Source organism: Haliotis cracherodii, unplaced genomic scaffold (genome assembly GCF_022045235.1).
Source record: "Haliotis cracherodii isolate W230 unplaced genomic scaffold, xgHalCrac1.p SCAF_23, whole genome shotgun sequence".
Classification (NCBI taxonomy): Eukaryota; Metazoa; Mollusca; class Gastropoda; order Lepetellida; family Haliotidae; genus Haliotis; species Haliotis cracherodii.
In genome coordinates, this window is record NW_027266279.1 from 5,372,494 (window position 1) to 5,387,514 (window position 15,021).

The 15,021-nt window shown below is 41.1% G+C and overlaps 1 protein-coding gene across 1 annotated transcript; it reads right to left on the minus strand.

Moving 5' to 3' along the window:
- Positions 1 to 154: 154 nt before the first annotated feature.
- LOC139471961 (uncharacterized) lies at positions 155 to 9,009 on the minus strand. The gene is made up of 6 exons (XM_071254470.1): positions 8,917 to 9,009; positions 6,180 to 6,279; positions 5,053 to 5,168; positions 3,382 to 3,402; positions 1,822 to 1,936; positions 155 to 284 (listed from the first exon to the last, which is right to left on the minus strand). Exons 1-6 carry the CDS (start codon positions 8,951 to 8,953, stop codon positions 155 to 157), a joined length of 519 nt encoding a protein of 172 aa, XP_071110571.1. The 5' UTR covers positions 8,954 to 9,009.
- Positions 9,010 to 15,021: the final 6,012 nt, after the last annotated feature.

Below are 15,021 nucleotides of genomic sequence, written 5' to 3' on the forward strand. Positions count from 1 at the left end.
CGTTACTTGACACGACAAAACATACGTAACAGCAAGCAGCTACACATGCAGTGTATGGCTAAGTCGTCACAGTCACAACTAGTCCTGGTTACACGTCATGCGTTCCATTGTTTCGCTCCATAAGTATATTTATCTTGTTAACAGAGACCAGTTTTCACCTACAGCTGCCGAGCATCCTCCTCAAGGCGGCAGTGTCCATACCGGCCATCATTTGCTGGATCTCCGGTTTGCTGGAACAACTATTGAACACGCCCTCCAAACAATCCACGGCTGCAAGGCCTTCTCTGTTTAAAACAAATTATCATTTAATCTTCAAAAACAGTATTTGCTACTGCCACAATGTAGTCAAATATTCATACATGGGGGAACATAGCGGACCATGTCAGTCTGAACGGCAATCACCTTCGTAAATAATTTGAATTGACAGAAGACAATTACTGAAATGCATTGTTTGGTTACATTTATGTTTTAGTCGTTTAGGGCACAGGTTGCCCAGTCGTCTGAGGCGTCGCAATTCACTGTGCAGAGTTGCGTCCCTTGGGTTAGCTTTTAGGTTTGTCAGCACCTCACCTGCTTCTGAGACGTGCAGCACTTTGGGATTGCCTCCCACATTAATATTAAGCTGAGACATAACTGAAATACTATCCAAAGCGATGTAAAACCCACTTCATGCACTCTTATTTCGGCTAGCAGACACTTGTAGGAAACATGTTAATATAGCCTAATCTGAAAAGGGAATGGCTGTGGTTCCTCAATCATGTCGTGTCTGGTACAAGTTCTTGTTCATTTTATCTAAGAACGATTTTTGGTCTCAGGCAATCTAATTACACAACGTTTATGTAAATAAATGCTACTGCAAAAGGTCCCAGAAACTGATAATTTTCTTATCTATCTTGCAGTACGATGACACTTAATCAGATAAAACACTGTTATTATTATAGCCATTACTGTTGGTGGTGATGTTCTTGTTTGTGATGACTGCATATACAGACTGCATAGGTGGGTCACAGCTATCGCCCAACTTAATCTCGACCCGAAACCTAAAACTAACTCTAACCCTGTCCCAACCATATATGCCTCTAATTTATGATGAAACATAAGCATGCATATGTTGCAGTCAACTTGATTCCGCATCCATTCATATGAAAAATCAAAGCCAGAGAACATTCTCCATTATCTGCCGAAACAAGATTCCTTCGAGTGCAGAAGGTAAAACAAGTGGTGAAAATTATGTTGACACCAGGTGTGCGCGAAAAGGGTATGCATACCCTGCTCTACCTTTAGCACCCGCCACTGACACATTTTGCACAAAATAGCAAGTGTGTATCTGTCGCCGCATTCTCCGGTAACCCTCCCATACACAACGACAAGAACAATATGTTAATTTGGAATTACTTCTGCTGTGTATTAGTTGAGAGATTCCGCTCTTCACAGGTAAAGAGAAACACTCGTTGTTCGGTTTTGCAATACAGTGGGAGGTCCGTTTTAGGGTCTCAGCCAAACCATTTCTTTGTAGTTCACTCAGCGCAATTGATTAATGCAACTCAGCGTATGATGAGACTAAGGGACTTCAGGCACCAACAGAATATCGACCCAGTTCAAGCAAATATAAAACGCCAAAGCCAGAGAACAATCTCGACTATATGCGAAAACAATGTCCTTACATCTCTAAGGTTACACCCCCCTTATCACGTTTGCGCAATAATACTAATTATGCAGAATGACATAATGACGTAATGGAGTGTACATATATGATTAGTTGAACAATATACATACACAATACATAACACGACTGACATAAGAAGAAGTGTGTGTATTTACCGACAAGACTGTTGGTAGTTCGCACTACTTGGGTCCATGTCCAGACTCTGTAATGGCGCCGCACACGTCATGAGTCTCCCCATGTACCCAGGTTGACAGTCGTCTTCAGCTGTAGCTGAAATAGTGTTTGAGTGGCTTGTTATCTTCCTGACATTTTGAATTTTCAAATGTTTCAATTTTTCATGTCATTTTGTTTGTGCACCTTAGCTGTTTGTTTGTTTGTTTGTTTGTTTGTTGTTTAACGCCTCATTCAGCAATATTTCAGCTACATGACGGCGATCTGTAATTAATTAATGAATCCAATGACTGACATCATGAGCATCAATCCGCGCATATTGGGATACGATGACATGCATCAGCTAAGTCAGCGAGCCTGACCACCCGATCCCGTTAGTTGCCTCTTACGACAAGCATAGTCACCTTTTACGGCAAGTATGGGTTGCTTAAGACCTATTCTACCCCGGACCTTCATGGGTCGTGTACCTAAGAAGCACACTGAGATATGTATACTTTCATTGTAGGACCAAACCTGTCACAAAATGGTAACATTATTCATTAAAAATCTGTACATTATTAAAGTTTAAAACCCGTTAATCCGAACCCCGGCTGTTTCCAATCCATTTTATTCAACGAATCTGTGACTGGAAGTACCAGACCCATTCTATAATCATTGGAACAATCCTCTGTATGATTCTGATTTTTTATAAGCATGTGTTTATGAATCACTATCATTTGTTTTATGTAGTTCAGCGCCGCATTCAGCAATATTCCACCTAAATTAGGGTGGTGTGTACATAATTGGATCTGGACCAGACAATCCAGTGATTGACATCATGAGCATCGCTCTGTGAAATTTGCAAACGATGACATGCATCAACCATGTCAGCGAGCCTGACCACCTAATCCGGTATGTCGCTTCCTGGAACATGCATTGGTTGCTAAAGATCCATTCTAACCCGACTATTCGCCGAGAAAGCACTGTCAATCAGTGACGATACCAGGTGTTCGCCAAAATGTGGCCGTGTCCTACCCCTTCGTGGCGCCCGTCACAAACACATTCAAATCAAATCAAGAGTTTACCTGAACAAACACGAGAACATATGGTTCATGTTGACAGAATTGCAACGGACATTTTAGTCACTACTTTGGAAATATTCTCACAAGTCTCCAAATATTGTTAAATGCTCTTCTGAGGCCTTGACTGTCACAATGGACGAAGAACTTTTGAGCGAGAGTCATATGGAGCTCTTTGAGATTTTCGCAGAAAGAACAAACTCGAGTTGTTAACACTCTCTGTGGGTCAATTAATGAAAGGATATTGGCTATTTGAACAAAACTGAACAATATTAGATCATCCATATACCTGAAGCTCAAGTTAAACTTCTTGGTCAAATCCCCGTGTTCCGATGTTGTCAGTCTTAACGTATTCATTTAGACAGTAAAAAATACTAAGCGACTATGCGAATTTTATCCGGACATTTCTTTACGGTAAGTGGAAACGGTAAGTGGAAACGATACCGTTCGGTTTAACGGGGCTTTACTACTGTTTTATATACTCACCATCTCCATCAGTAGAAGGACCTGTCAAATAAAATAATAGTGTTAATAATAATAATAATAATAATAATAATAATAATAATAATGTAGATTATGTAATGAATTTAATGAGACTGTCCGACACATTGTCAGTGTATGCCCAGCTTTGGCATAAACACAGTATCTTAAGCGACATGATGGAATGGCTCGATCATTTTATTACCGTCTTCGCCATGCATGTGGTTTTGATGCAGAGGTACGACCCGGATTATGTAGAGGGCGTCATGAAAAATGATAAATACAAAATTCTTTGGAATAGGCACATTTACAGCCTTAGACGTATCCAGGCCAACAAATCTGATCTTGTCCTTTTGATAAATCCAATGAAATCATTTATATCATTGAATTTTCTGTCCCTTTTGACAGCAATGTGATTGACAAGATTGAGGCAACACATGACAAATATGCGGACCTTGCTTTCGAAATATCACGCTTGCAACCCAAGTTTCAAGTTGTCCGACTCCCCATTGTTCTCGGTGCCTTAGGTTTGGTACCTCCCAATCTGTTGATTGACATTGGGAGAGTGCCCAGGTTTGCTACCAGGAATACACAGCCCTTCTGACAATCTGGGTAATGCAGAAGGCTGCAGTGTTGGGGAGTCTTAACATTCTACGAAAAGTTCTGGGTGGGTTTGACTATGCATGGTGAATATACTCTTTCACGCCATTCATTGATTTCCCGCCATGCAGTGATGTGTCCCCGAAGTTAATTACTGTACGTCTGACGACCCTTTTTTCCGACAAATAATTAGCTTGAGTGCAATATAACATCCAAACACACAGTCGTTGTTTTTATCAAATTACAAGTGTATATTAATTGAAATGTGGGTTTAAATTTGATAAGGATTATATAATGTAGGCTTGAATAATTGACATCCCACTACCCATGCATGAAAAATATTGGATCGTTGAAACAATAGAGGGACTTCCCGCATTGACTGAAGCACCATTCAAAACGATGTTAAACTCACTCATTTATTGACTCTTCCACAACCAATAGACCTGGACACCACAAGCAGCACCAGTTATGTAAGCCTTTTGCTTGTTAACATATTCAGTCATTGTTTTAGACAAGCCCTGGCAGTGGATGCGTGTGTTATGTCTAATATCTCTTAACGTCAAGGGGCGGTGGGGTAGACTAGTGGTTAAAGAGTTCGCACTGATGCTGAGGACCCGGTTTCGATTCCCCACATGGGTACAATGTGTGAAACCCATTTATAGGGATATTCATGGAAAAATGGGGAGCATCGAAGCCGCCTCAAGTCGCTGTGCAGAGTTGCGTCCCTTGGGCACGCTATATCGAAACCTATGATTGTGGGTTCGAATCCCGGTTCGCCCCGATTATGTTTGTAGGTTTGTCAGCACCATACCCGTGCTCGTTGGCTTCATATATTACCAGTGTAACGTTATATTTTAAGAGTATTATACAGAGAAGTGTGTTGGCATTCAATAGCTTGGCGATAACAATAATTTTGGGCATAGTTTTCTTGACCTGTCAGGAATCTGAACTGAATCATTGGAAATTGTACGAGCGCGTCCAGATAAAGCTGATATTCGCGAACTGATCAACTGACGTCTTTGGTATTGTATGAGCACCTGTTGATGATGATTCGCTCTCTGTTGTGGAAATACTCACATATGGAGGAAATCTGGTTCTGCATCATCTCCATGTTTCGTGCCGTGTAGGAGGAGCGTAGGTTTGGGCATTCATCAAGCGCACGAGCCACACAGGTTTTGGTCACTGCAGCAGCACTACAGGAAAGACAGGGGAAGATACACGTCAACGAAAGTTTCAACTTCAACACCATGTCCGATTTACAGTATAAATTCTCTTAACTTGGTAACGCCAGGTTCGCCGTGATCATGGCGCTTGTGTTTAGTTTCACCAAAGTGGTACACTTCCAGGACCAGCGCCACTTTACTACCGCAGGAAACTGACCCACCACGACATAACTGTGAATACCGGGTGGCTTTAAATCAAACCCTCCTCAGCTGAACAAACTTGATGAATTTGGGTTTATTCATTCTGTTTGCAATCATACCTTTGTTCTCGCTACCGCGTCTGTGTTTAGTTTAACCAAAGTGGTACACTTCCTGGACCAGCGCCACTTTACTACCGCAGGAAACTGACCCACCACGACATAACTGAATACCGGGTGGATTTAAATCAAGCTCTCCTCAGCTGAACCAACTTTATGTATTTGGCTTCTCAAAGACCGTTATAGGACATACCATTAAAGGTAACGTCAGAAGGACCTCTCGCGAACTTTGGCCGACCAATGAAATTATTAACAAGAGGCAGCTTGCCCAGATTTACAGCACTTGTTTCAACCTTTCAGACTTACGTTCCAGAATACGCTTTGAGAGATGTCGATTCCAAATTTGAAAACTGAACAAAACAAAATTCTGGAATGCTCTTATTGATGGCAGAGATTGTATGGCAGTACCTCCCACGGGCTATTGAAAAAGTCTCTTCTCTTTTTCAAATGTTTATGACATTGAAGCGAGAGATAGACGATGATTTTGATGGAGTCAGTCGTACCTACTGTTGTTCGAAGTACCCTGTGTTGAACTTTCGAGGTTGATTAGAAAAGAAACACACCGACTGCCACTTTTCCGATGTGGTAAACGACGCTCTGATATGTCGGATGAAAGGTCGTTTTGACGTGACCCGTAATGGGATGTCCTCAGATCTTTGGTAGCGGTAGCCGAGAACTAAGTTTTTGTTTCAATGAGATTGGGATATTATTTATTATAGCTTACCTGCAGAAAACTTCAGTATCGCCAGTATATCCTGTCAGGCCTGACATACATACTCCCAACTTCATTTCGGAACCACAGTCCCAACTATACGCCAAACTGACTGGAAGAAAATTGATTGACCTTACAGAAACACAAATGGTCACATACTGCCAAACTGACAGCAAGTCAGTGTAAATAAGAGCGACAAAACGATTCCACAACTATAAGAAACCTTTACAAAAACCGAGTCGATTGTGCGATTAAGACTCTATCATCAACGTGTGTTTATGAATCACCATCAGACAGTGATGACACCAGGTGTTCGCGAAAGGGGGGTGTATCCTGCCCCATCACTGGCACCCGCCATATATATATATATATATATATATATATATATATATATGGGGAAATACCGGTTTTAAACAGGACATGTTATTTGGGTCTAAATACCTGGTCAGTCATGCCTACAATGACTACAGTTATATTACAATGTATACAGTAAATCCTTGTTGATCCTAACGGGACAGTTATGCCATGTGTATGTATGTAGGACACGTCCTGAAAGGGATTCAGACTAACGCGATGCTTTCTGTTTGCTACCAATTGTTTGCAGCCAAGTGAGCGCCGAGCACCCGGGTTCGTTTCCGAACATAAATATAGTTTGTAGTCAATTCCCAGTGCCCACAGCTGCGATATTGCTCGAATATTGTTGACTCCTTCATTCCTTATTTGCAGATCACTTGTCTATTCTCAAAATCCCAACCTGCATATTTTTAGTTTTAATATTGATAATATTGAAAAAAGAGTAAAAACTATGTTTTTGTAGGAATGTTTATCAGAAACGACTTAATATTTATAAACATGGTATCCATATTGTTCATGATCATTTACACGAGGAAATGAATATATTTTCTATCTGTACATATCCATGTTTGTTTCTTTTTTGTTTGACGCCGAACTCAGCAATATTCCATAATCGAGTCTGGACCAGACATTCCAGTGATTGACATCATGAGCATCAATCCACGCAACTATGATGACATGCATCAATCAAGTCAGAGAGCCTGACCACCCGATTCCGTTAGTCGCCTCTTACGACAAGCATAGTCGCCTTTTGCGGCAAGTAGTGGTTGCTGAAGACCTATTCTACTTCGGATCTTCACAGATCTCACATCCAAGTACGTCATGGTTTGAGCTGGTAGAATCGGAATTTATTGTTTCATAAGAAGAAGATGAAATGTGTTCGTGTCGAATATTGAATTTCTGTATTTTATTAAGCAGCTTCGCATCGTTCATAAATTAGTTAACAAATTTAACATATGGATGCATTCATGATATTAAAATGAAATCATTTTAGATCAGTAAACTGAACGAAAGCCTTCACAACAGATCTTTGTTTATCTCGTAAGTTTATATGTGTTACCTGAGAACAAATACTTCTCTCAGGTTCTCTTTAATGAGTGAGTGAGTGAGTATAGTTTTCCGCCGCTTTTAGCAATATTCCAGCAATATCACGGCGGGGGACACCAGAAATGGGCTTCACACATTGTACCCATGTCGGGAATCGAACCCGGGTCTTCGGCGTAACGAGCGAATGCTTTAACCACTAGGCTACCCGACCGCCCCTTCTCTTTAATGATATTAGTTAGTAAGTTTATAATGCAACATCAATATCCCGCCGCGCCATTATTATTTACGCGGTGTTTGGATCAGTGTGCGCTTAAATTTCATTTTGTGCTCCCTAGGAATTCGAAGTATGCAACCGAAACGGTCGTATGATTTGCGAAAACGTTATGGTCACATTACCGTCTCATCCTACCGGGTACCCATTAGACTGCTGTCTGGAGAAAGTCATATTTCAAACTAATCTCTTGCATAAGGAGGCACCGCAATGTGTTTCAGTAGTCAAAGGAACTCTCAAGAGTGAAGCTGCCGAACACAGGCAAGCAGCCATCTATTGTACGCGGACCACATTGCTTACCTTCGCCTGACAAGATTAACTACCTGTGTGCAGTGACAAAGTACAATCACATGGCATCGGTACCTCTTCAAAGTATGTCACAGTTAGAGTTTTCAGACTCCAATGCATAACATTTATACTTCCAAGCAATTCAACTGATCACGTCAAACGCTGCTTAGAACAATATTTCAGTAAAGCTTGTGGGACGAAACCTCGAAATCAGGCCTAAAACTTTGGTTGAAACCGGCGATCGCGGTGCTAATGCGATTCGACCCCACGTCGGGCAGGATTTGGACGCATTGGACAAGAACTGTACAAGGACAGTTTTAATGACTCAGGCGACTGTGCTGTTCGCATTGCACAACTGTTGTTTGTTTCAGGTTTTAAGCCGGACTCAACAATATTCCAGCTATATGACATCAACCTCAAAATAGTGATCTTTGACAAGACCAGACCCTTGCCGTTGGGCGACAATGACGCGCAATCAACCAAGTCACCGAAACGTCATACTGTCTCCGAGCCGACCAGTCCTTGTTACCCCGTTAATGCCGAATGCTAGGCAGGATAACAAGTACAATGTGACACTTTTTAAGGACGGTTGTTTTTTCCTGCCTGCGATAGCACCACCGACCTCCCCGCTCGACGGGAAGACGCCCAACCCGAAGACGCAACATAGGTTCCTGGGGAACATTCCGCATTGATCTCCAATAAACATATACGAACGAAATATATGATAATTATATATTCCATGTGGCTATGTTGACATACAATGAGATCAGCACCATGAGGCATACTTACCCACTGCAGAAATCACGATGATGATATTGACGCCCATGATGCTGACTGGAGTTTTGTCACAGTAGGTGCTGGTTTTGCAATGTGCTCACCAGAAACAACTCTGCACTTAAAAGCTGCAGTGCCCACGAATTTCCTCATTTCCATATTCGCCTACTGTGACCTGCAAGTCTGACTGACATTTCTGGCAGTTAATTGCCTTTGCAAATTGCATGAAATTAGTCACCTCCAACGTGGCCTTTGCCAACCCCCTGTTTCTAATGCAAATGTTATGTTTGTATAAATTACCCTGTAACATTGTGAGCATACAATAGCATATTCATATAGCTCATTCATATGTACTTTTTGTAAATATTTGGCACTTCTGAAGGGATTAAAACAATAGGATATTGCAAATGAGTTGTCTTTTTGGTCTCAAAACACTGGGGGTCCGCTAAATGTTTGAGAAAAATAAAGCCTAAAGGTATGCACGTCCAAGATGTTTTTTTCTCTCCGGTGAAACCAACAAGCAATGCGGACGGGTGGAAAAAAACAATTTGCGAAAAAAAGAAAACAGGTACCTTTGTAGACAATTCGAAATTATCCCGATTTAAAGATACGTCCAAAAATGATACATTGTTGCGATTCCGAGCCGGCCAGTCCTTGTTTTGTAACCTGAATACCGACAGCCAGGCAGGCTAACAACAAGTACCATCCTCTGGTATCACGCGACCAGGGGCTCGAACCACTGACTTCCGTTCTCAGGGCAGACGCTCCACGGAGGCGGTTCACAGGCTTACGCAGAATTTGTAGGTGACTATTCTTTATCCCTGACAAACCCATTTCGCACAGGTTACTCTCTCTTTTACGTTTGTCAGTTAGCACTGAAATTAAGAGTGAAAGTTAATTATCGTTAAGATATGTACTTAACACATGCAAGGCCTTACCACACATCTTGTAATATAGCAGCAGAAATTGTACACAATACATGTATATTATTAACATTACATATTATTGAAGAACATACTTCAACAAAACAGTTTCATTCATGGAGTATAAACGTAAAATCCGGTTGGCGCACTGTGTACATCAGAAAAGGCAGTTTGTACACCAGGTTCCAGGGGCATGGGTGTCCCAGTCGTCTTAGGCGCCGCGATTCGCTGTGCAGAGTTGCGTCCATTTGGCATTCCAGAAACCTATGATTGTGGGTTCGAATCCCTGTTCGTCCCGATTATGTTTCTAGTTTTGTCAGCACCATACCCGTGCTCGTGGGTTTCACCGAAGTGGTAAACGTCTTAGACCTGCATCACTTGGGGCTTTCATCCCACATTAAGTTGACACGCCGCGAAATAACTTGAATACTATTCAACCCAACTCATTCACCCACTCGTTGTACACCAGTTTCCACGTTTATACTTCCATAACCAAAAACAAATATTGAAGTAAATTCTAAGATATCATCAACAACACGGACACCCAACAGATCGCTTGTTTGATCATAAACACAAAATTATGTAGGCCACGATGAAATCAGCCACATCTTTAAGGGGAATAATGCAACGCAAACTCCACCCGTTCTGTTATCACCCAATCAAGAAACAGTAATATTATGGGCTTTTTTTCAGATTTATGTTTTGCAAATGAAGTGCCATGGAATCACATGCAAATAAACTATTCATATATATACCAATTTGGTGATGTAATCCAAAATGAATGTAATCCTGTGTTTATCCCCCCGGTAAAGGTGATCCTTGACCTTCTCCCTTGTTCATGTTGGCGAAATCCGGCAGATGACCACGGCTATTAGCGATGGTTTAGTTTAATCATCTGGCTCAGGTTGCAGTGGGTTATAAAATGAAGTGACATTTAAAGATGCATGGTTGGCACATCCTGCCTACATATAACTTTCATCCCCATAAAATTTAGTTGAACATTAAATTAAAGTATTGTTAAATGCAAATCAAAGTTTGAATGAAGAACTAGTGTCTCCATTTGTTCACGGCAGTATTGCAGTATTTTTAATTTTTATTTGCAATCGATGTAGCTTTGCACAGGTGTCGTTGTGGTGCCGTATTATTGTCGTACCTTCACTTCAGCGTCACCGTAACTTTGTAACAGTATCACAGTTCTATTGATGTAGTGTCGCATTATGGACATAAGGTTTTGCAGTAATTTGTCACAGTGGAGTCGTTATAGACTAAACATAGTGTTGCAATAGTTTGTCGCAACATAGTCGTTATAGACTAAACATAGTGTTGCTTCAGTTTGTCTAAGTATAGTCGTTTTAGACTAAACATAGTGTTGCTTCAGTTTGTCTAAGTATAGTCGTTTTAGACTAAACATAGTGTTGCAATAGTTTGTCGCAACATAGTCGTTATAGACTAAACATACTGTTGCAATAGTTTGTCGCAACATAGTCGTTATAGACTAAACCCAGTGTTGAAATAGTTTGTCGCAGTAGAGTCGTTATAGAATAAACATAGTGTTGTAGCAGTTTGTCGCAGTAGAGTCGTTATGGACTAAACCCAGTGTTGCAGCAGTTTGTCGCAGTAGAGTCGTTATAGACTAAACATAGTGTTGCAATAGTTTGTCGCAACGTAGTCGTTATAGATTAAACATGGTGTTGCAGCAGTTTGTTGCAGTAGAGTCGTTATAGACTAAACATACTGTTGCAATAGTTTGTCGCAACAGAGTTGTTATAGACTAAACATAGTGTTGCAGCAATTTGTCGCAGTATATTCAGTATAGATTAAACATAGTGTTCCAGCATTCTGTCGCAATAGGGTCGTTACAGACTAAACAAAGTGTTGTAATATGTGTACACTTACAACTTAAATTGTTTGACAGGCATTACTTAGAAGTTGACGGATGACAAGTTAGACACAATTTTATGGATAACAACTTTAATACTGTTAAAAGGTACATCTTACAAAATAGGTCGTGTACAAAGGAACTCTGCCGCATTCACCATAGACAACAGCGTCAGATGATCTGTATCCAATGTGTAACAAAGATTTACAAAACTTTCGGTAGGCAATTTCTATGCTTTCCCGTCTTTCTTGACCCCAGATGTCGCAACCATATAACAAAATGGGTACAATTTGCTTATCAAATTAGTAAAACGAATCTTTAGGAGTAAATTCAAGTCTCCTGATCAGGGATTTTACTGGCCACAGTGCTTTAGAAGCCTGTTCAGAAATTGTTTTACATGCTCTGGTCCAAATGAGTTTTGGCGAAATAATTAAGCCTAAATATTTATACATACTTACAGTATCCATGTGTGTTTACCATCAAAATACATGAGTGGGAAAACATGAGTAAGTGTTGACTACAGAAGGATAATACTGTCACAACACGATGGACAGAGAACACATAGATTGAAGACAATGAGACTTGAAGCTAATTAAACAGGATAAGTGATCATTGCTTGATTATTGATGAGTTCATAGTAGGATGGGATGAAATAGCATTGATCTCTGTTGATTGATGGCTTGTGGCGGCGTTAGTTTTCTTTTAGTGAAATCATGGCCCGAGATGGCTGATTTACTGTCTGATTTAATGGTTGAGGTTTTGTACTCTTTGATTCTGGTGTTGATGGGGCAGGGTGTTTCAGATACGTAAGATTGTCCACAGTTGCAGTCAATTTTGTAAACTACACCTTTAGGCTCTTGGGGGTTTGGTTATGTTCCTGCCGTTGGCTCATGGCAGGTTGTTGAGGGAGTTCGAGCTGGTGAAGTTGGTGTCAATATTGGCTTGCTGTTTGAGAAGGCAGCTGATGATGTGGAAGGCTTTTCCTACGGAGGGCGATGCGGAAGGGCGCTGATTCGGGTTTAAGGCCGAGATGACAACACCATCAAGATTGCCCCTGCTGACAAGTGCAAGGCCACAGTCATCATGGACACTGTCCACTTCCATTAGCAAGTGAACAACATCCTCCAAGACCCCAACTCCTACTTCAAGATCAAGGCTTTGGTAAAAAGAGATAACTCAAACCGCGACAATGCGACACATGGCAAAAATGTCGCGCTTTGGCTAATTTTGACACTTTTTGCTTGTTTTTGCAAGGGCGACAATGCGATAACCAGACCATGTCCCTTGTAGTATTCCATAGATATTGCATAGACAAAACAAACTTGCTTGACTAATTTCAGTTCTTGTAGACGGACGAATGGCAAGTGTTTCTAATGAGTACGTTTCCATATACGCAAATACCAAAATCAAAAATCGCGCGTGTTCTGAGGAGGCTTCGCGGGGATTTTGCGAATTAAAGTAAAATATTTGTGCGTTGTTATGTGACAGTATTGTCGCAGTAATGTCACTGTGGTGTCCCATTGTTATTGTTGTACTGTTGCCTTATTGCCGAAGTAGATTTTTAGTAGTGTCGCAGTTGTATTGCTGTATTGTAGTAGAGTCGCAGCATTGCCGTAGTAGTGTCGTATTGTCGCAGAACTGCCGTATTAGTGTGCTAGTATTGTCACAGAAGCGTCGCAGTACTGCTGTAGTAGTGTCGTAGTATTGCCGTAGTAGGGTCGTAGTATTGCCGTAGTAGTGTCGTAGTATTGCCGTAGTAGGGTCGTAGTATTGCCGTAGTAGGGTCGTAGTATTGCCGTAGTAGGGTCGTAGTATTGCTGTAGTAGTGTCGTAGTATTGCCGTAGTAGGGTCGCATTAATGTTGCAGTAGTTTTGCAGTAATGATGCAGTACTGCCGCAGAATTGTCGAAGTAGTGTCGTTGTAGTCTTGCTGTATTGTAGTAGTAGTGTCGTATTGTAGCAGTATAGCAGTAGTTGTGTAGCAGTATTGTCGAACAATTGCCTTAGTAGTGTCGTATTTTCGCTGTATTGCCGTCGTAGTGTCGTATTGTCGCGGTATCGCCGTCGTAGTGTCGCTTTTTTGGCGTAGTAGTGTCACGGCAGTGTCGCGCTAGTTTTGATGACCCATAAGGTAAACCCCCGGAACGACTAAGTAAGTTAGCGTTGTCCGGACATGAGAATGGTCCATTTACAGTTCGGTCTACAAAATATTTGTAAAGATATTTATTGATGACTAATGAAGCAGTAAATCTACCTTGAGGATGTAGGTAGATCACGACTTTTCTCTGAGTGTTGGCCCTTTGTCTTAAAGTCTAGTACTACATCTCAACAAGTCCAAAGCCTATCCACGTACACTCATTTGAACTTGTGAATATTTTCTGCAGCGTTCATCAAAAGGCAATCTCATTAAAATCAGACCTTAGTTCTCGCTACCGCTGTTTAGCGACATCTCAAATTGTGTGTAATACGGCTGAATTCCACACTTTTGATTGTTTGGATGCCCATGTTCACTGGAATTATTTGGAATAATTATATTCTGCATTTTGAATTAACCCAATTCCCCCTGTTTTTTTAATCAGTGAAACGTTTGGTAGCAAAGTCAAAGCAAAATGCTGAGCAGTGTGTCGGCGAATTTGCAGCAAGACTGTAGTATTTTTCAACCGTTTAATGGATTTCAATGTACTGCCGTTGCTCTGGTCTCTATCATATATTTTGTGTCCCAGGGCTCAAATATATTTGCGTCTCTACTGTGTTCCACTGACCTCAAACATCTGTTGCACGAAGGCACAGCTCTCTGCGGTCACATCGTTAACACCGAAGGCTATGAGGCAGTTGGCAGTTTTGATACTATTTCCACATGTTTACATTTGTTCCAGGAATTGCTTAAGACATAGGTTAGAATAGGTCTTCAGCAAACCATGCTTGCGAAAAGAGGCGACGAACAGGGTTGGGTCGTCAGGCTCGCTGATTTGGTTGATGCATGACATCATATTCCAATTGCGTAGTTCAATGCTCTTGATGTCAATCACTCGAATGTCTAGTCCAGACTCGATTATGTACAGTCCACAGTCAAATAGCTGGAATAACGCGTTAATCAAGAAAACTGTTAAATAGACCCACCCCATGCAAATGTATCAACTGTATTGCCCAATACTTGAAATAAATTTAAAAAGTCCACAACAGCGTTGTCTTATTTGTGGTTAATATAAGTCTGCTCCTTCATGCCTTTCAGTAACATCATAATTATGCAGTTGTGAGGCATCATATATGGCGGGGAACTTTGATACTCTGCATCAATGTTTTCTTGTATGTAATATG